Source organism: Salmo trutta, chromosome 39 (assembly GCF_901001165.1).
Source record: "Salmo trutta chromosome 39, fSalTru1.1, whole genome shotgun sequence".
Classification (NCBI taxonomy): domain Eukaryota; kingdom Metazoa; phylum Chordata; class Actinopteri; order Salmoniformes; family Salmonidae; genus Salmo; species Salmo trutta.
Genome location: NC_042995.1, coordinates 19,916,173 through 19,938,062, shown reverse-complemented (window position 1 = coordinate 19,938,062; position 21,890 = coordinate 19,916,173). Strand labels below are relative to the sequence as shown.

The 21,890-nt window shown below is 44.2% G+C and overlaps 1 protein-coding gene across 1 annotated transcript in view; it reads left to right on the top strand.

Moving 5' to 3' along the window:
• LOC115179354 (low-density lipoprotein receptor-related protein 1B) overlaps positions 1-21,890 on the top strand; it is a 203,359-nt gene that overhangs the window by 66,047 nt on the left and 115,422 nt on the right. Inside the window, exons 5-18 of the mRNA XM_029740789.1 lie at positions 430-690; positions 803-965; positions 2,900-3,122; positions 4,637-4,823; positions 4,949-5,092; positions 5,650-5,886; positions 6,903-7,083; positions 8,188-8,407; positions 8,597-8,786; positions 13,639-13,761; positions 14,032-14,184; positions 14,597-14,722; positions 19,549-19,665; positions 21,461-21,541. Coding sequence (XP_029596649.1) covers positions 430-690; positions 803-965; positions 2,900-3,122; positions 4,637-4,823; positions 4,949-5,092; positions 5,650-5,886; positions 6,903-7,083; positions 8,188-8,407; positions 8,597-8,786; positions 13,639-13,761; positions 14,032-14,184; positions 14,597-14,722; positions 19,549-19,665; positions 21,461-21,541 — 2,406 coding nt within the window. The remainder of the gene's footprint in view (positions 1-429; positions 691-802; positions 966-2,899; positions 3,123-4,636; positions 4,824-4,948; positions 5,093-5,649; positions 5,887-6,902; positions 7,084-8,187; positions 8,408-8,596; positions 8,787-13,638; positions 13,762-14,031; positions 14,185-14,596; positions 14,723-19,548; positions 19,666-21,460; positions 21,542-21,890) is intronic.

Sequence of the window (21,890 nt, the reverse complement as noted above, 5' to 3'; positions counted from 1 at the left end):
AGTGGGCTATCCCTTAGAAAGAGATCTACAGTAGTGGGCTATCCCTTAGAAAGAGATCTACAGTAGTTGGCTTTCCCCTTTGAAATAGTCCATAAATAATGGAACCTAAACAGTGACTGGACATTAGCAGTAATTGTGAAAGTGGCAGTAAATTAATTGTCCCAAACTAGTTGAATAGTGGAATACTACCATTTTAACATGCTACTTGCACTGTAATGGTCAAAGCTACATAGACACCTGTAAAAGCTTGTCTATATCAACTTGTTATAGAGAATTAATCAGAGATTTTTGGAAACAAATGAATGTTTGCCTGATGGGTCATTAGCAGATGCTCTGTTTTGAAGTTTCTGTTGTTGGATTGTATGCCGTAAGTATCCTTTGAGAATGGATGGATGGATACTAATTTCAGTCTCTCTCTCGATCTCTCAGATCCTGGGGACAGACCACCTGTGTTGCTGATTGCGAGTACAGAACACATCACAGTCACACACCTCAATGGGTCGTCTATACCCAACCTAAAGCCATTGGATACTAATCAGACGATTCACACGTTGGATTTCTATTACAAGGAGGAATCGTTATGTTGGATCGCCTTTACAAACTCCAACCGTCAGCTTTGGTGTGCCACCATGACAAAGTTTAAAGGCTTTTCACAGATGCGAAGAGTAAGGATAGGAGAGAATCTAGAGAGTAAGTTTCATTTCAAATTATGTAGAAATATCTATCATAAGGGTTTGGATGTTGCTGCTCTAACAAAAAAGTTTGCTGTAGTCACAATGTACTTTTTTTCATTTGGTTGTAGATGTGGAACATTTTGCCATTGACTGGCTCACAAGAAGCATTTACTTTGTGGATAGAGTAAGTGAAAGAATATATGTCTGCAATGAACAAGACGACGCATGTGTCACAATAGTCGATCTCGATCTTCAAAACCCTGGTGGAATTGCTCTAGACTCATTGATGGGGTAAGTTGAGAAATTGAGAAATGTATTTTATGCAAGTGTCACGTCCTGACCCTAGTAAGATGTCATTTTCTATAGTAGAGTAGGGCAGGGCGTGACAGGGGGTGTTTTGGGTGGTTCTATGTTTTCTATTTCTATGTTTAAGTTCTAGTTTTTCTATTTCTATGTTGGGATTGTTTGGGTTGATCTCTAATTGGAGGCAGCTGGTCCTCTTTGCCTCTGATTAGAAATCATATTTAAGTAGGGGTTTTTCTCTTCCTGTTTTGTGGGTTATTATCTTTTGAGTAGTGTGTTTTCCTCTCTGCGTCACGGTTTGTTGTTTTTGTGTATTCAAGTATTTTTCGTGTATTGCATTTAGTTTCACAATAAATATAATATGTGGAACTACGAACACGCTGCATTTTGGTCCGATCCTTCAAACAGCCTTGACAGCAAGGCTTTCCCGTCTAAATATGTCTCAGCTTGCCATCAGCTGTTGTACTGGTACCAACACATATTTTTCTGTTTGATTTAAGGTTCAATGTAGCGGAACCATATGATATATTTTCATTTTCTAAAAGCAGCAACAGACACCACTATATTTACTTTCACATTCTACAGATTTTTTTATATATATTTTTTTACTTTAACTCAAACTGACTCAGCTCACAACATTTGACAACTCAATTTGAGCAGACCTGTATTTGTATGTGATGCAGAGCTGTACCAGTTGTCAAAACTGAGTGCCACTTCCAGCTGATAAAGAAACTATGAGTGCATCCCAAATGGCACTCTGTTCTCTATATAGTGCACTACTTTTGACCAGAGCCCTATGGGCCTCAGTAAAAAATGTGCACTGTATAGGGAATATGATGCTGTTTGAGACAGTCTATTTTAAGGCTTAGACTTCCAAACCTGTGGTATTCCTGACTTGGATTTAAGTGGCTCCTGCACCTTAGCAGTCAGTTGCTGTTAGGAGATTGTGTTATCTTCCTGTGCCACTCACTGCACTCACACGCAACAAAGCTGCTTTGACAACATCAAAGTGAGAGGGGTAATATTCCAGGACCAATGTGTTCAATTATAGATGCGATATCATCGGCAATACGTTAGTTTTCCCTTCAGGGGAAAATGACTCCCTTCTACTCCCATGATATCTGTCAGATGACAAAGGGAATGTAGACGGGTACTATCTAAGGATTTCATGTATTTTCAATGGATTTCACTTAGTTAACTTAAAATGATTTAGTGTTCTGCTAAAATGGAGTTGGATTGTAGAAATGAATAGAAAGCGTATAGCGATATTGTCTCAGTCTGATATGATCTGATACATTTGTTTTGCATAGACCAATTACATTTTTCAAATTAGCAATTTTAGGTTTGATACGTTTTTAATAGATGAATCACACTGGATCTTATCAAAAACAAGTGAAGTGTGAAGGTGAACTCTACATGCAGTCATACTTCCGTTCTGAAGCTCAATGTTGAAAAGAGCCTTGACGCTGAAATAAGTCATTGGCGTGTTGCATTTGGTTGACTGCACCTAGAATAGCTTTCTGATTGGTGGCATTGATTTATTTAATTCCAAAACACCACTTAACTGTCCAAATGAGCTTTCAAATATGGTTGAATGAAAACCATCAATTTGCAGCACAACATTGCACGTGATAAATTCTGTATGTGACTGGCGTGTGAAATAGGAATTACAAGGAGGAAGCGTTTCTATTGTGATTCCACAGTTGATTTCTCCACAACACCTTTCCCCCTACTGTTTACGGGACAGTGCATATCACTCAGTGTGTCAGGTTCAACATGATAACGTTAAAGTATCGGAGTTAGCGACAAAAGCTCATTTCCACCCGTAGTCCAAACTGTAGGCCTACTGTACATTGTTTCTCAATTGTGGTTTGATTCTATAAAAACTGTTTTATACCCTGGGATTTCAACTTGCTTTTCAGGAAAATGTTCTTTACGGATTTGGGGAGTACAGCCAAGTTGGAACAGTGCAATATGGACGGCACCAACAGGACCAGGATAGTGGAGGACAGAATAGAGAAGCCCACAGCTGTTACTCTAGACCTGGTTAGAAAGCTGGTCTACTGGGCAGATTCTGCCCTGGACTATATCCAAGTGGTGGATTACAATGGGCGCAACCGGCACACTCTTATCCATGAAAGCTCTGTAAGTACAGCGAGTGACAGTTGTTATCCTATGATCTTCCCATTTCCAATGTTCAATAATTCTTTGTTTCAGAGAAACCATATACTATTTTATCAAAGTGCATGCCAGTTGGTCTCACTTTTAGTGGTCATTTGTGAGGATTCAATAAGATAGTCCAAATGAGCTAAGCTTTTGTTAAGAAGTGTGTGGACATTCTTTGACCCTCCCTTTTTTACATAGAGACAGTGGTTACGTCCCAAATGGCATCCTATTCTGGTCAAAAGTGGTGCTCTACAGAGAGAGGGAATAGGGTTGAAAGAGACGCAACCAATGGTACTGTACATTCCTGCTGCTGCTGTATCCCCTTGCCGCAGCCTTTTCCAATGGATTAGAATGGAGTGGAGGAGCAGGCCCAGCTAGCACATTTGGTTTCCAGTTGATTCTGGGAACGAAGCCATAAGTGAAAATGTTTCCTCTTCTGGGAACACATTTTCAAAATGATAGGTTATTTGAAGGTAATGAAATAATGTTCTGAGAACATGTTTCAATAAGACTTTTAATAACTCTGCTAGCTTAGTTTGGGTTAACTGTTTTGAACTCCAAGCACAGATCGGACATGCAAACACGTCTTTTTTTTATTGTGGCACGGCATCAGTGACATTCAAACCTTCTCTTTTCTATCCATGGAATTATTCCACTGTGCAACCAGGATGGAGCTACTGTGGCATGCCATTTTTTTTTCAAACTCATACGAAGCTGTTCATTTTAGTCGAATCAAACAGACCCCATTTCAAAGGAAACAATCACAGCTGAACACACTTAACAAGATAGAGGACAGAGAGTTTTGTTGACGCTGAGAACGGATTGCACATGTTAAATAACATGCTCAGAGCGTTCTTTGGATATACCTAATGTTTTCTTGGGGTTTTTATGGAAAGTTTTCTTAATGTTCTGAGAACATGACTTTAAATAGAAGCACGAGGAAACCTGTAGAAAACGTTAGGCTGAAGTACTGAAATTCATTGTTTCTTCACATTCTCTGAACAATTTGAGAACATTACTTTACATAGAACCATGAGGAAACGTTATGCTGATGTACAGAAATTCCCACCTTTGAAACATATGGTTCTCAGAATGTTATGTGCCAGCTGGGTATCCTGCACCATTCCAAGAATGTTGTTGGAATCAGTGGAGGCTGCTGAGGGGAGGACAGCTCATAATAATATCAGGAACGGAGTGAATGGAATTCCACCTATTCCACTCCAGCCATTACCACAAGCCCGTCCTCCCCAATTAAGGTGCCACCAACCTCCCTGTGGTTGGAATATTGTATGTAAATCAACCATAGGACAACCACTTTCTCACCAAGCTCTAAGAAACATATGATTCTCAGAACGTTATGCGCTAGCTGGGGGAAAAGGTGTTCATCTGGGGATTAAGTTGAGATGAATGAAACATCTAAATGTAGCCTAGCGTTGCTCTATAGCACTGTGCTCCTCATTCCTCTTGTCACTACTGCTCTCTTTGTCTTCCAGTTGCTGCACCTCCACGGATTATCACTCTTTGAAGATTATTTGTTTGCAACTCGCACCGAGCCATCTAAAGGAACAAAAGCGGACATTTTACAGATAAATCGGTTTAACGTAGCAGACGTTCAAACTGTAACCACCGTGGAGAATTCTGTGGGAATACGTGTTTACCAAAAACTCACCCAACCAACAGGTAGAAAGCAAATATAGAGTTTCTTGCATGTTTAGAAGGTAGCTGTGTGTGTGTGTGTGTGTTTGTGCGCATTTGTGTGTGTCGTGTGTCTGGTATCCACCCTCGTCTCCTATCTCTCTCTGCAGTCAGGACTCATGCGTGCGATCCCGATCCTTCTGGAAGAAAAGGAGGATGCTCTCACATGTGTCTGCTCAGTGGAAGTTACAAATCTAGATCCTGTCGCTGTCGAACAGGCTTTGTACTGGGAAGTGACAGAAAATCCTGCAAGAGTAAGTTCATATTCTGGCATATTATGTAATGTGTTGACGGTCATAGTGTCAGTCAGGGGCAAAGTAGCTTCTATAATTAGTGGCAGCGCCCACGCAAACCAAATGTCTGCAACTTTGCTCCAGTGCGCTCCTCTGTCAGGTCTACTGAACATCACATCTAGTCAACCCAAACAACATCTCATTCTCTGCCTGTTACTAATGACTGGTTAAAAGCCAAATTCATCTTTGTTTTGGTCAGCTTCAATGCTTCCCGTTAACTTTGTCTCAAGCGTTGCTTTGGCACAGACTAGTTTTGGAGAAAGGGATTGATTTATTTGATAAGGTCTAATCAGCAGAACGAATTTTTGCTTTAATTTAGGTAATTGTAATTATTCTTGTCTTAGGATACAATTTTTAATTTCCTGTCTTGGTTGGAAGAAAAGCTAATCATGTACATTAATTACACACTGGCAGTGTTCAGGGTAAAGAAGATTAGTAGCTGGTGGTTTGTTTATGTAATATTCATAACACTTCCTATAAGCACCCTCTTCATAATGCATTATAACCTCCCTCTCCAGAGCCTATGAATGAGGTATTCCTGTTCTACGGACGAGGGAGACCCGGTGTCATCCGAGGCCTGGACCTGAATAGCAAGTCGGAGGCTGAGCACATGGTACAGATTGACAATCTTGTAAACCCTCGGGCGATCAGCTTCCATGCAGAGACCAGCCACATATACTTTGCCGACACAACCAGCTTTCTGATTGGCCGACAAAGACTGGATGGGACCAATCGAAAAACGATCCTTAAAGATGGTCAGTGCATTTAGATGGTTCTGTTTGTTAGGTAACAACTTCAAGTCACCTTGAGATGAGATATTCCAGATGTTGAAAAAAAATAGCACCTTTTAAGTTAATGAATTGAGAATCATGCCAATCACGTTAGGGTTAAACATGTGGACAGACGCAGGTAACATAAGATTGTATCATAGCAACCGTCAACAGACTGTGAGATGCGACGACTAATGAGGAACTCTCTTCTGGTGCGCAGATATTTTGGACAAATCACAATTTCACAGGTGTTCGCATCTTTCAAATTTCGGAATGGGAGGAGACATTTGGGCTCCCGTGTGGCGCAGCGGTCTAAGGCACTGCAACACAGTGCAAGAGGCATCACTACAGTCCCTGGTTTGAATCCAGGCTGTATCTGGCCGTGATTGGGAGTCCCATAGGGCGGCGCACAATTGGCCCAGCGTCGTCCGTGTTTGGCCCGGGTAGGCCGTCATTGTAAATAAGAATTTGTTAACTGACTTGCCTAGTTAAATATATATCATTTGGCCCATGCTTTGGTTGAGTTTCCATTCAGACGGGTTAGAAACTTCTCTAGTCTCGTTAGTATATTTTCTCATACAACTCCCCCAGAGCATTATCGAGCATCTGACGAAATTACGCAAGATTTTAGTTCTGGGATTATGTGAGTATAGAAGTCCTTTGTCTTCTTTACATCCCTGGCATGTACCTGTACACCTCTGTACACAAATGAATCATAGGTTATTCATACTTTGAAAGGTCTTAAAGTTGTGTCCCCAAATTAGGTCAATCTCTAATACCCAAAAGCTTTCTGTGTAAGCAGCATTATTTTGCATGGCTTTTGTGTTGTGTGTGATTAATATATCTGCTACAGTAGATTCTAGAACAATGCTTTGGGGTTTTGATTCCATTAACGAGGATCTGGAGACAGTGATAGATTACGCTCCTGTAGGGATGATCAAGTAGAGGATAACAACAGCATACTCTATGCATTACATTTTTTTCCTCACATCCTGTCCTAGACCTTGATAACGTGGAGGGGATCTCAGTGGACTGGATAGGGAACAACTTGTACTGGACAAATGATGGCTACAGGAAAACAATCAACGTTGCCAGATTGGAGAAAGCTGCACAAACAAGGAGAACTCTGTTAGAAGGAGATATGTCTCACCCCAGAGCGATCGTGGTGGACCCTCTGCACAGGTGAGTGTGTCTTTTACAGTTGACACCCTGATAAGATCTCCTTATGTAGTGACGTTTCAATAGATATTGGTTTGTACGTCAGATGCCAGTGCCCACTTTTGGTACTGTTTTGAGTAAATCGACTCTGGCCGCGATTCAATCCGATCAGCGATTCAATCCGGTAGAGCCGCGTTATAGCGCACTTGACATTTAAAGGTCATTTCACTTGAGACGACATATGCAGCGTTTACCTGAATGCGGTCTCCGCAAATGCTGAAACATTGCCTTTAAAATGTGCATAGCCGACAAAGTGCGATTGGATTGAATCGCGACCTAAATCTCCATCTGAGGAAAGGAGCTGAGTTTGGACACAGAGCTTAAAGGTGAGATGGACACTGAGCGGCTGTGAATTGCTTCTCTGGCAAAAACGTAAGTAGTGTGTTGCTCTCTGGTATGAGAGGCTTAACAGTTTCCGAGCAGACTAGTGTCTGCTGTTTTTCGGGAACTTTAGAGTGATTTTGATATTCACACATTTGGTGTCATGTCTTAACAAAATATATATATACAGTGAGTATACCAAACATTAGGAACACCTTTTGCCCTCAGAACAGCCTCAATTCGTCGTGGCATGGACTCTACAAGGTGTCGAAAGTGTTCCACAGCGATGCTGGCCCATGTTGACTCCAATGCTTCCCACAGTTGTGTCAAGTGAGCTGGATGTCCTTTGGGTGGTTGACAATTGCTGATAGTAGTTGTAGTTGTAGTTCTTGACACAAAACGGTGCGCCTGGCACCTACTACCATACCCCCCGTTCGAAGTCACTCAAATCTTTTGACTTGCCCATTCACCCGCTGAATGGCACAAATACACAATCCATGTTTCAGTTGTCTCAAGGCTTTAAAATCCTTCTTTAACCTGTCCCCTCCCCTTCATCTACACTGATTGAAGTGGCTTTAACAAGTGACATCAGTAAGGGATCATAGCTTTCACCTGGATTCATCTGGTCAGTCTATGTCATGGAAATAGCAGGTGTTCTTAATGTTTTGTATACTAAGTATTATTTGGGCTAAATGATCTCTCTATGCTAAACCATCATATTGATAATGAATTTTTTCTGGTGTTCAGCTGGATGTACTGGACAGACTGGGAGGAGGATGAGGTGAACGATAGTGTCGGCAAGATAGAGAAAGCCTGGATGGATGGATCACACCGGCAGAACTTTGTCACTTCAGGCGTCCTGTGGCCTAACGGACTCACTCTGGACCATGGCTCCAGTAACATGTACTGGTGCGACGCTTATTATGACCACATAGAGAGAATCTCCCTCGACGGTACCCACAGAACGGTTAGTAAATGAGTGAGTGTTCTTTTCTACTGATTAAGACTATACAATCAACAAATATGCATAGTAACATTTGAATATGTACATTCATTTCCAACTTTTGTATGGTTGCAAATACATGACTCCATCAAAAAAAGTAACTTTTAACTGTGAATTATTGTCTAACATGTTCTTTGTTTCTTTAATCTACAGGTGGTGTATAACGGCAAAGAATTAAACCATCCCTTTGGAATTTCCCTGCACCAGAATTCCGTTTTCTGGACAGATTACATGAACGCCTCTATTTTCCAACTGGACTTGCAGTCAGGGCAGGTTGCTCTTATGAGAAGCGAGAAACCCCCTCTTTTTGGGCTCTCTGTGTACGATGCTCAAAGGCAGCAAGGTAAATACATGATCACACTATCATTGTCATGCACCAAAACTATTTAAATACACGACTGGCTCACTTTTTGTATTATAAACATATCAGAGACTAGGGGATATAATCATTACGTACAGGATCCCTGTGACTCTCAACCCTTTGAGACCAGTTTTTTCAGTTTAATATCAATCCTGATGAGATGGTGAACTGAGAGGACCTTTGATGAAAGTACAAGACTGAAAATGGCTGAAGTACTAAACTTGGACTTTGCTCCAGCCAGGGGGTTTGAAATGCATGACAGTTAATACATCAGAAGATTCTCTTTTGATTTTTCCCTTTTAGGCCGGACAAAGTTGAATGACTGTTTAACGGATGCACCGACTAACTTTTCTCCACACACCGGGAAAAAAAAATCTGGTGTTATTTGTTGTCCAATATATGCGACTCTTTGCTTATAATGCACTGTCCGCTCTCTAGTGATATGTCGTTCACGCTCTTGTAGGTGAACGTTGGGAGCCGGCTGGCATATCAGAAGAGCCGAATCTATTTATAAAAATATTTTTAAAAAAATAAGATATGATTAATCAAAAGATTTAAATGAATAGAATTAACTAATTCAAAGAACGAAAAAATAAATTAAATAATATTGTCCTAAATTCTCAAGCGCACACACATTCGTTCTGACTGTCTGCTCAGACTAACAGCCACACCTGTTGTTCCTGTCAATCAGACACGCAGTGTCAAGCAATGAACCAAAGATGCGTGAGGGAGGGCCGAGCCAACTCACTCAGTCACACACTTAGCAGCCGAGGAGAGAGAGGAAGGACAGCTGTGAAAACAACAGCTGGAAAATGAGTCGGAAGCACAGTAGCATTTGGATGCATTTTAATAATGTAGACAATGTTAGAGCAGAGTGTAGAATTTGCCAAAACAAAATCTCATATAAAGCCGGTTCTACACACAACCTACACCGGCATATGCGAACTGTGCACCCAACTGTGAAGCTAGCTGTAGCGGAGCTTCGAGAAACTAGCGGGCCTGCTAGTGATAGTGGTGGAGCCAGCACCTTCACACATGGAGATGTATCCACTCAGTCAAGTAGGCCTACTCTGCGACCCACAGCAACGCAGTCGTCTATGGACCAGTTTATGCCAAAGTCTATCTCTGTAGCAAAACAAGGACAAATTGATATTGCATTGGCTAAAATGATTGCCACCGATTTCCAGCCATTTTCGATCGTGGAGGACAGAGGTTTTAGAAATTATAGCAATAGTCTAAATCCAATGTACACAATTCCAAGCAGGAAGACCCTTTCAAAATCACTTATTCCACAACTGTACGAGAGCACACAGGCTTCAGTGCGGGAAAGAGTCCAGAAAGCTACTGCAGTTTGCCTTACCACTGACTGCTGGACATCAAGGGTAACCACTTCTTACATGTCGGTTACATGTCACTTCATTGAAGATTTTTCGATGTCTAGCTGTCTTCTGGACTGCTTTGAGTTCAGCGACAGACACACCTCAGAGAACTTGGCAGAGGAACTGTTGAGAGTGGCCAGAGAATGGCAAGTAGATGGAAAAGTGTTCTGTTGTGTTAGCGACAATGCAGCTAACATAACCAAAGCCATGAAAATGTTCAAATAGACCCATCATCCATGTCTTGCCCACACAATCACCCTGATTGGAAGAGATGCTCTGAAGGTGATGAAGCCCACTGTGGATAAAGTGAAAGCAGCTGAGGAATACTTCCACAGGAGCACAGTAGGTGCTGAAAAACTGAAGTCTACACAACGCCAGATGGGAATGCCTGAGCTGAGGCCTAAACAAGACTGCACTACAAGGTAGAATTCAACATTTTATATGTTGAAGCGGTTTATTGAGTCAAAGGATGCCATCATCTCTACCCTGGTCATTGTCAATGCACCTGTTGATGCTCTGACCCAAGAGGAATTGGAGGAGGTGTGCAGAGTCCTGGAACCCTTTGAGCAGGTCACTGTGGAGATCAGTAGAGAGAGGTACAGTAAGCAGTTATTACTACATCACTATTTAATCCAGTATTATATATGTATATGAGCAGTAGATGAGAATGTAGTATCAGTAGACAAAACATGAACCTGAACTAATAAGTTACTGTTCTCTCTTTTCAGCTATGTGACAGCCTCAAAAATGATACTCCTGTGTAAGGGTCTGCAGTGAATCACATCCAGCCGCCAGAGAGAAGCAAATGTAACCACAGGACATGTGACAGAGTTGATGGACACCCTATGTTCATAAAAGAAGTTAGCCTTCAGTGATGCCAGAGCGATTGATGAGGCTCTTCAAAGAATATCCTCAGCAGCAGGGAGGGACAGCCCCAGCGGTCAGCTGGCTCAGGCACCAGGGCACCAGGAAGAAGAGGGATCAGATGGAGGGACAGCCCCAGCAGTCAGCTGGCTCAGGCACCAGGGCAACAGGAAGAGGGATCAGATGGAGCAGAAGCACCAGCAGTAGTGCCACAAACGTCTGCTGTTTGGATGCTGTTTGACGAGAGAGCAACTGGGGATGCAGCACGAAGGAATCCCTCAGCAGGTGCCATAATGGAGGTCCAATCCTATTTGGAGGAGCCCCTCCTCCAAAGATCTGCATAGGGACCACATCCGTTCCCTCTGAGAGGGTCTTCTCGAAAACGGGACAAATAATTACTGAGAGAAGAAACCCCATCAGCCCCTCGAAAGTGAGGCAGCTTGCATTTCTGAATGCAAATCTCTCATAAAAGCTAAATATGGTCAGCGTTGCTGTGTGCTGCTGGTTATAACATGGCAATAAAGAAGAGAGAGAAAAGAGGGACCAGTTTAATGTTTTAAGTGGGATTCGGCAGTTGTGCACATTGTTATTTATTTTTCTTTGATATGGTGCAATATTCCATTATGCTGTTCAGATTGTATTCATTTTGAATGGTTAGATTTAAATGCACTTTGTTTACTTACATTAAAAAGTTATACTTTAAATGCAAATGTTTAATAGTATTATTTTCATAACAAACCAATGCATTTTGAAATACATTGTGGTTAAGGTAGAGTATGATTTCATTTAATAATTTAATTAGAATAGTTTTAACACCAATCATAGTCAAACTATCGCAAACTGTTTGACTTGAAAAAATACAAAACATATTTTTTTTAAAGAGCCGATTGGGAGCCAAAAGAGCCGGCTCTTTTTGGTGAGCTGATCTGAACCAGCCGGCTCACTGAAAAGAGCCGGAATGCCCATCACTACCGCTCTCCCTCGAGTCTTTCCCACGTTGATGCCCAAGAGCCCGAACAGCCTCAGATCACACGCTCAGATCATGATCAAGCCTCGGATTGGACAGTGAAACACACGCTCAAGCCTGCAGGCGACGTGCAGATGTTTCATTCTCTCTCATACAGTCACGGCTGAAGCCGGCGCAAATTCCTACTATTTATGTGTCCAGGTTAAACGTGGGACGTCCCTCATTATAAACAAACAGTCGGTTAAATTAATGGTTATTGCATCATTTTCAGATCTATTAGAAGCGAGTAATAGACGAAACAACAATGTAATTTAACCAATTGACTGGCCAGAGATCAGGGCATCCATCAGCGAAGACGCAGTGCAAGCGGATAGTATTTTGGACAACCAAATTGAACTCAAAATGATTGATGAAATCGAAGTGTGTCAGCTGTATGGTGATTTGCGATTCATAACTTACATTTTACCGGTACTACCAGTAGTAGTAGGCCAACGGATAACACCACAATGCGTTTGAAGTAAGGACCGCCGAGCATGCCCAGCAAAGTTTGCCAGTGGCACGGACGCACTTTGTGCAGATCCGCAGGTGTGGGCTTTTCGTGGCAGCCAGACGAGACAATCGAAGGAGGATGAGGTGAACAGTTACTGGACTTGAATTTAGTCACGCTTGCTCTATGTAGATTGATGCTTCTAATTGTGCACGTTTTCGCTCGCTCGCCTCGCTTTCCTTGGGAGAAAATCCGTTAAACAGTGAATCCGTTTTGTCTGGCCTTAGCATATTTGAAATGCCACAACTCAGTCTCCTAAACAGTAGGGACTCAGGCTCCTAAACAGTAGGGAGTCAGGCATATTTTAGTCTGTCTGGTGCAACCTCTCTCTAACAACCAAATCCTCTCATAGCCACTGAGGACGAGTCACGAACAAAGAGAGAGACCAATGATTGATTCAATGAGAATTGAAGCTGAGACTGTCCTCAAATGTACACCGTCTCTAATCCTTTAACAGCTACTTATAGTAACCCCAGGCCGTGTTTTCAGACTCAGCTGCACGGGGGTTGTCATGATAACAGTCATTGGTTGGCACATTGAAGCACCACCTGTCTGTACTGTCTCTCACTACCTCGAAAGTGAACGCTGAACTCAGCTGGGTGCCACCCACCTCAGCCTTTACAACGTCTTCATATGCCTTGTATTACATCAGCCTTCCTCGCTCCTTTTTTTTACCACTCTTCATATCCCTACCTCTTCAAATACTGTTTCATCGACATCAAGGAGGATGTCAAATGATCCGTCAGACACAGTGTTCCGTTTTCATCTGATGTCGCTCCGACTTTTTATAGCAGCGGGGTTTGGATGATTCTGCCTTTGGCTGAGTCATATAAACAGTCGCTCTGGCTGGCATGCGGATAGGAATACAGACATTAAGCCGTTTTAATCTATGAAAGTTTTGAATATAGTATTTGGTATAATAGCATCACTGTAACTAGGATTATATATATGTTAGTGTTACAGATTTGAGTTATGTTATTGTCTTCCCTAATATGTTGCATTATAAAGGCTGTAGCTGCAAAAAAAAGAAAGCAAGATCGGATTTAGCCTACTTTGGTTTATCTAATTGATCTTTAGGTGACAATGCGTGTGGGGTTGATAATGGTGGCTGCGGTAGCCTGTGTCTGGCCATTCCCGGTAGCAGAGTGTGTGCCTGCGCTGACAACCAGTACCTGGACACGAATAACCTCACCTGCTCCTGTAAGCCCTGTCAAATACACTCTTATCTCAAACATACAAGGCCCGTTCAGCCCGACACTCCACATCAATGACCAAGGCAATCAATAGGAATAATGACAGCAGATAAGATATGGTCATGTAGAACTCAATATGCCAGTACTGATTTTCAATGCCAGCATTTAACATAAAATAAATGTTTCATCAGTTGTGGCTCTTTTGAGGAATATGTTCTGCGGAGTGTGAAGATGAGCCAGCAAGTGGATGTGTGTGTGTGTGTGTGTTTGCTTGCAGCCACATTGGGAGATTCAGGGGACCATGGGGAGCCACAGAGATGTGGGATTGAAGAGTTCCAGTGTAGGAACCAGCGTTGTGTCCAGGCCTCCTGGAAATGTGATGGGGACCATGACTGTTTGGACGGGAGTGATGAGGAACCGTACATCTGCTGTAGGTCTTATTCTGCGTGTTTGAAAATATAGATCATTTTGCATTTATGGAGAATAGGACATGTCCCAGAGACTGATAAAAAAATTACAAAAAATAAATCATGAAGTTGAAATTAACAACAACAGCCTAGCAAGACTGAAATTGCTAGGCTGACTTTTTCTGTCATGCTTTCTAGCTAACTATCCAATATCTATGATCAAAATAAGTTATATTTGTCACATGCGCCGAATACAACAGGTATACCTTACAGTGAAATGTTTACTTACAAGCCCTTAACCAACAATGCAGTTTTAAGAAAAATACCTAAAGAAAAATAAGAAATAAAAGTAACAAATAATGAACACATTAATATGATTGCATGACAGTTTACGTCAAAGACTAAATATCAAAGCAATTTTGCCCATCATTACAGATAATCGTAGTTGCCCTGCGGATCAGTTCAAGTGTCTGAACAACCGCTGCATCCCCAAGAGGTGGCTCTGTGACGGGACCAACGACTGTGGGAACAACGAGGACGAGTCCAACTTCACCTGCTCTGGTATGCTACTGTCTGCTCTACTTAGAGGCCCATCTAGGTCCTATGGACCAGGATGCGGCCGCCAGATTCCATGTTGTAGAACAAACTTAAGTGATCTGTCACGCCCTGACCATAGAGAGCCCTTGTTTCTCTATGGTGTAGTAGGTCAGGGCGTGACGAGGGGTTGTTCTAGTTTAACATTTCTATGTTGGTGTTTTGGTTTGGTTCCCAATTAGAGGCAGCTGGTAATTGTTGCCTCTAATTGGGGATCAAATTTAAGTAGCTATTTTTCCCACCTGTGTTTGTGGGATATTGTTTTGTGTTTGTGCATGTGCACCACGTAGTCACGTTTCGTTGTTCGTTTATTGATTTATTTGCTTTTGCTTAAAGTTTCACTTTGTAATAAATATGTGGAACTCAACATCCGCTGCGCCTTGGTCCCGTTGTTACGACAACCATGACAGAATATTCCACCAAAAGAGGACCAAGCAACGTATCCACGAGGTAAAGGAGTTTTGGACATGGGAAGAAGTGATGGGTGGATGCGAAACCGTTCCTTGGCGGCAGACGGAAGGTAATAATGGAGGACAGCGACGGCGCCAGAGTTCGCAGCCACAGAAAGCCCAAGGACAACCCCAAGATTCTTTTGGGGGGGGCACAAGCGGTGGCCGGCTGAGCCGCGGGAAGAGCCAGAGCACATGGTGCAGGCGATAGAGAAGTGGTCGGTCGACCCAAGGAGAGAGCCAGAGCCCGCCTGGGAGTCGATGGAGCAATGTGAAGAAGGATATCGGAGGATGATGTTGGCGAAGAGTAGGCTGCAGCGCAGGCGGGCTGAAGATCGGGTCATCAGTCCGGTGCCATCTGTGCTGGCTCCACGCACCAGATCTCCAGTGCGCCTCCCCAGCCCGGTGCGTCATGTGCCTGCTCCTTGCACTCGCCCTGAAGAGCCAGAGACCATCAGGGAGGCAATGGAAAGGTTGGGAGAGAGAGATGAGAGAGGTGTTGTGCAAGTGTGTTCTGCTCAACATCCGACCAGAGGATTCGGTTAGCAGTCTGGTGCAACCTGGGCTGGTTCCATGCTTTTGACCTCCAGTGCGCCTCCCAGTCTGGTACGTCCTGTGTCTCCTCCTCGCACTCGCCCTGAAGTGCGTGTTCCCAGTCCGGTACGTCCTGTGCCTCCTCCTCACACTCGCCCTGGAGTGCGTGTCCCCAGTCCAGTACGTCCTGTGCCTGCTCCTCGCACTCGTCCTGAAGAGCGTGTCACCAGTCCGGTGCAACCTGTGCTGGCCCCACGCATCAGGCCTCCAGTGCGCCTCCCCAGTCCGGTACGTCCTGTGCCTGCTCCTCGCACTCGCCCTGAAGAGCGTGTCACCAGTCTGGTGCAACCTGTGCCGGCCCCACGCATCAGGCCTCCATTGCGCCTCCCCAGTCCCGTAAGTCCTGTGCCTCCTTCTCGCACTTGCCCTGAAGTGCGTGTCCCCAGTCCGGTACGTCCTGTGCCTGCTCCTCGCACTCGCCCTGAAGAGCGTGTCACCAGTCCGGTGCAACCTGTGCCAGCCCCATGCATCAGGCCTCCAGTGCGCCTCCCCAGTCCGGTACGTCCTGTGCCTGCTCCTCGCACTCGCCAGTCCGGTGCCACCTGTACCGGCTCCACGCACTAGGCCTCCAGTGCGCATTCACAGTCCAGAGCTTCCGGCGACGGTTCACAGTCCAGAGCTTCCGGCGACGGTTCACAGTCCAGAGCTTCCGGCGACGGTTCCCAGTCCAGAGCTTCCGGCGACGGTCCCCAGTCCAGAGCTTCCGGCGACGGTCCCCAGTCCAGAGCTTCCGGCGACGGTCCACAGTCCGGAACCTCCGGCGACGGTCCACAGTCCGGAACCTCCGGCGACGGTCCACAGTCCGGAACCTCCAGCGACGGTCCACAGTCCGGAACCTCCTGCGACGGTCCACAGTCCGGAACCTCCTGCGACGGTCCAGAGTACGGAACCTCCTGCGACGGTCCAGAGTACGGAACCTCCTGCGACGGCCCACGGTGCGGAACCTCCTGCGACGGCCCACGGTCCGGAACCTCCTGCGACGGCCCACGGTCCGGAACCTCCTGCGACGGCCCACGGTCCGGAACCTCCAGCGACGGTCCACGGCCCGGAACCTCCAGCGAGGGTCAATGGTCCGGAGCTTCCATGCAAGGCGTCCAGTCCAGCTCCAGGGCAGGAGCCTTCCTCTGCGCCGGTGGCCAGACCAGGCACGGTGTCCAGTCCAGCTCCAAGGTCGGAGCCTTCCTCTGCGCCGGTGTCCAGTCCAGGCACGGTGTCGAGTCCAGCTCCATGGCAGGAGCTTTCCTCTGCGCCGGTGTCCAGTCCAAGCACAGCGACCAGCCCAGCTCCAAGGCCGGAGCCTTCCTCTGCGCCGGTGCCCAGTCCGGGCACGGCGTTCAACCCACCTCCATGGCTGGAGCCTTCCTCTGCGCCGATGCCCAGTCCAGGCACGTCGTTCAGCCCGGCGCCATGGTCGGATCCGGGGTCTGGGGGGGGAGGGCTACGACCCGCACCGGAGCCGCCACCGACACTCGTCATCCCCCCAAACCCTCCCATTTGGTTTCAGGTTTTGCGGCCAGAGTCCGCACCTTTGGGGGGGGGGGGATACTGTCACACCCTGACCATAGAGAGCCCTTGTTTCTCTATGGTATAGTAGGTCAGGGCGTGATGAGGGGGTGTTCTAGTTTAACATTTCTATGTTGGTGTTTTGGTTTGGTTCCCAATTAGAGGCAGCTGGTAATCGTAGCCTCTAATTGGGGATCATTTTTAAGTAGCTATTTTTCCCACCTGTGTTTGTGGGATATTGTTTTGTGTTTGTGCATGTGCACCACGTAGTCACGTTTCGTTGTTCGTTAATTGATTTATTTGCTTTTGCTTAAAGTTTCACTTTGTAATAAATATGTGGAACTTAACATCCACTGCGCCTTGGTCCCATTCTTACTACAACCGTGACATGATCTCCAAGTTTCTCCAACAAGATAGTCATTTGGGAGAGGTTCTGTCAGAGCAGAGGCCATTGGAGAATACGCAGAGAGGAGAAGACAACTCTTACAAGACTTAAACATGCACTACTGCATGATTTCCCGTGTTGGTGAGGGACGCTTATGTCAAAGATTCCCAATGGCCTCTGTGCTACTGCACATCATGATTGTATCTATATACTGGGATAATTCATCATCTTCTCCATCCAGGAGACTTGACCAGGATATGCACACCTCCTCTGGGGGACATGGGGGTTTTGTTAGGGGATGTAGATGAGAAATGTTTTTGTTTCACTTTATCCTTATCAAGGTGTTTCAGTTGCCAGATGTTGACACAATGCCCATCCTGAACACGGATAGGATGATTCCATAAGAAAGAAAATGGCGATTTATATGAATGATATCCTGGTTTCACGTTTTTTACGTTCACTTTTTGATCTCTGTGAATAACTAGATTACTGTGAGTAGATAGAGTAGATAGTAGCGAGTCAATTCTCTAGGACGACCAGTCACGGAGAAACCAAATCCAGATGTTTTAGCACTAAAGGGCTCCAGAGTGGCGCAGCGGTCTAAGGCACTGCATCTCAGTGCTAGAGGCGTCACTACAGACCCTGGTTCAATTCCAGGCTGTATCACAACTGGCCGTGATTGGGAGTCCAATAGGGCGGCGCACAATTGGCCCAACGTTGTCCGGGTTAGAGTTTGGCCGGGGTAGGCCGTCATTGCAAATAAGAATTTGTTCTTAACTGACTTGCCTAGTTAAATAAAGGTTAAATAAAAATAAAATATATGCAACACACATGGTCTGCTGGCTCTCTATGTGGAATCAAATGTTACAGAACATGAACAGTAAATGCAAAAGATCAGACATGACTTAAAAACGTCCCGTACTATAATGGTGTGGATTCACTCACTGAAATAGGCCAGGTCTAGTCAATGCACTTTATTTAAGTACTTATTAAGACCATACTGGTATTGAAAAGCACTACCGTAAATTCCGGACTATAAGCCGCAACTTTTTTCCCAGGCTTTGAACCTCGCGGCTTAAACAATGACGCGGCTAATATATGGATTTTTCCCGCTTTCATTTTTTTTTTTTTTCAAAATAACATATTCTGTGACGTGATCAGTTTTTTGGCGGCATGAAGCTTTCATTAGACCAATGAAATTGCCGAACGGGTTAAGGTCAAACAACTTTTTTGTTTACTGTTTAGATTAAATCGAGGGCTCTCAAACTTCCCATCATTCTGATTACGGTAGTCATTTTGTCACCCTCATCATGGCAAAGACACGGAGAAATGCATATGATGCAGCTTTCAAGTTGAAGGCGATTGATCTGGCTGTTGGAAAAGGAAATAGAGCTGCTGCACGGGAGCTTGGTCTTAATGAGTCGATGATAAGACGTTGGAAACAGCAGCGTGAGGAATTGACTCAGTGCAAAAAGACAACTAAAGCTTACTGTTAATTTTGTATTTTTTGTTACAAGCCGTGTTTCGTTAAAGCCTATTTATTTTTGTTACAAGCCGTGTTTCGTTAAAGCCTATTTATTTTTGTTACAAGCCGTGTTTCGTTAAAGCCTGCGTAAAGTTCATTTGTTTCAATGTACCGGTAGGCACCTGCGGCTTATGTGCGTTTTATTTATGTTCAAAATAATATCTTTTTTTTAATTCAGTGGGTGCGGCTTATATTCAGGTGCGCTTAATAGTCCGGAAATTACGGTATATAACTGTTGCATAATAGAATAGAAAGACGTAACTTTTCTAATGGGAACTTCGGTGTAGTAAAATAATGTTATAAAATGCTATTCTATTATTGCTATGAATGTTTTCAGCGGGATCATGCCAAGCTGACCAGTTCTCCTGTGAGAACGGGAGATGCATCCCAGAGTCCTGGCGTTGTGACAGGGAAGACGACTGTGGGGACCACTCTGATGAGACCGCCTCTTGTGGTGAGCTTCTGGACAAGATTCCATTTAAAGGTTAAATGAAATGAAATGAAGTCACGGCTGTGTTGAGATATTCATACCGGCATACTACTTAGAATGAAGCAGTCCATTGGACAAGACATTCCTCGTGATATGTTAGCCTGGGTATTTTCTTAACACTCCAGCCATGACAAATCAATGGGTTTCCCTCCTTTGGTTCCTTCCACTTGGATAGGTTGACTTAAATCGAAATGATATCAACGTTAGCCTAGCATTTCAGAAATCATTCACAATGTTTTTGAGACTTGTTCTATCTTTTGCATTATATTCCACTGTAAGCCTTGTGTTTGACCTACCCATCATGTTAATTCAATTTAGAATGTAGCATACCCTCTGGGCGTGCTCTGACATACTCTGGAGCAGACAACTCAACATGGAGATGGAGAGAAAGGCTTTTAATATTTTAAATGTGAAATAGCTGGGACTCTTCCCTGTCATGAGAGGGATAATTATGTCTTTCTTCTCTGAAACAATAGCATGCATGGGCTTTCAAAGATGTAGATCAGGGATTGGCAACTGGCTCAACCCCCCCGCCCTCCTTACTTTTGAGAGTACACAAGATGCAATTTTGAAATTTGGTTGTATGCATCAGCAGTTTTTCCTCTTGTTATGTCAGTCACTGACAGTCACACAGTTAGCCATGTCGGGCTAATATTTTTCTATATTGGTAAGTTAGTCTAGGGGCCAGCTATCTAAACTTGTAGTAATCATGGTGAAATTAGAGACCGGAGGACCCCCATGGATTTTGTTAGTCACTCTCACTCAGATATCATATTCAAAACGAGAAACATTTCTCGCCATCGTATGGTGAAATGTTTAGATGTGCAGGAAATGAGCTGAAAAACTGCTGATGGTGTTGATGTAGGCCCGGGCCAGCCTTTCAAAGCACTTCATGGCTACAGATGTGAGTGCTACAGGGTCGTAGTCATTTTGGCATGTTACCTTGGCGTTCTTGGGCACAGGGGCTATGGTGATCTGCTTGAAACATGTAGGTATTACGGACTGGGTCAGGAGAGGTTTGCAAATGTCAGTGAAGACACGAATGCAAGTTCAAACAGGTTCAAAGACAGCCGCGACACATGCGCATGAACCCCAAATGACCTTTCTCCAGGTCAGGTATCCCACAATGTAAATACACCCTCTTCTGGCGAGGATACATCTAAAATGACTGTATATCACCATCACCACAGAGTTGTTAAACCAAAGTAATGTAATCTGATATCACCTTCCACACTTGTTTTAGATAAGAGGGAAAAGTAACAGGCAGTAGGACACAGTCTGCAAAACAATCAGCAGGAACAATTTGAACCTTCTGTTAGAAAATATTGCTGTGAATGATACTTTTCTGTTACCTCTGGTGCTACTTAGAAACTGCTTCACAAGTACAAACAGAGACAGACAGTGTTCATAGTAATTACAGTTTCTGCTTGGCTTCCTTAAATCTAATTTCAGCCTGCGCTGAAAAACACTTTGCGCACTCCAATTTTTGTAACTTCGGAATTCAAAGGCAATGCCGACTCACATAACTGTGCCAATGTCTCCTGCATCGAATGTGTAATAATAACAGATGTTCACCCACACTGTTTCAGAGGTGTTCATGGCATGCGGTGTGTAAGTTACCGGCCTACGTGATTCTGGACAGTCGTAATTGATCAATTCCAGTCATCAAAAGTGCTTCGTTAGAAAAAATCCCAAATTGAATTCCAAACCTCTTGTGTTACAACAATAACACAATTTCTTCTTCTTTCTTTCTTAACAGATTTCGCCACATGTGAGCCCCTTACACAGTTCAGCTGTTCCAATGGAAGGTGTGTTAGTTTGAAATGGCACTGTGACTCAGGTGAGTGGTATTTTTCTGTGAACACTCTCTTTTTACAGTTCAATTTTCTACCTCGGTGGGAAAAACTGCCTGATTTGAAATGGCGTCATTACAATAACCAGTGTACAACCAGAATTGGTTGTTATCTGGTTGTAACAACATCATTTCAACCAGTTTTCCTTACTGGGAAAACGCCATGGGATGGACCTGCACTCTCAAGAAGCAGCTTGCTGGATGAACACATTTCACTTTCTCTGAACCACGCTGTGACTCTCACACTGTTTCTTAATCTCCCTTCTGTCCTTTCCCCCGCTCTTCCGTCCGTTCCCTCTCTCTTTCGTCCGTTCCCCCTCTCTTCCATCTGTTCCCT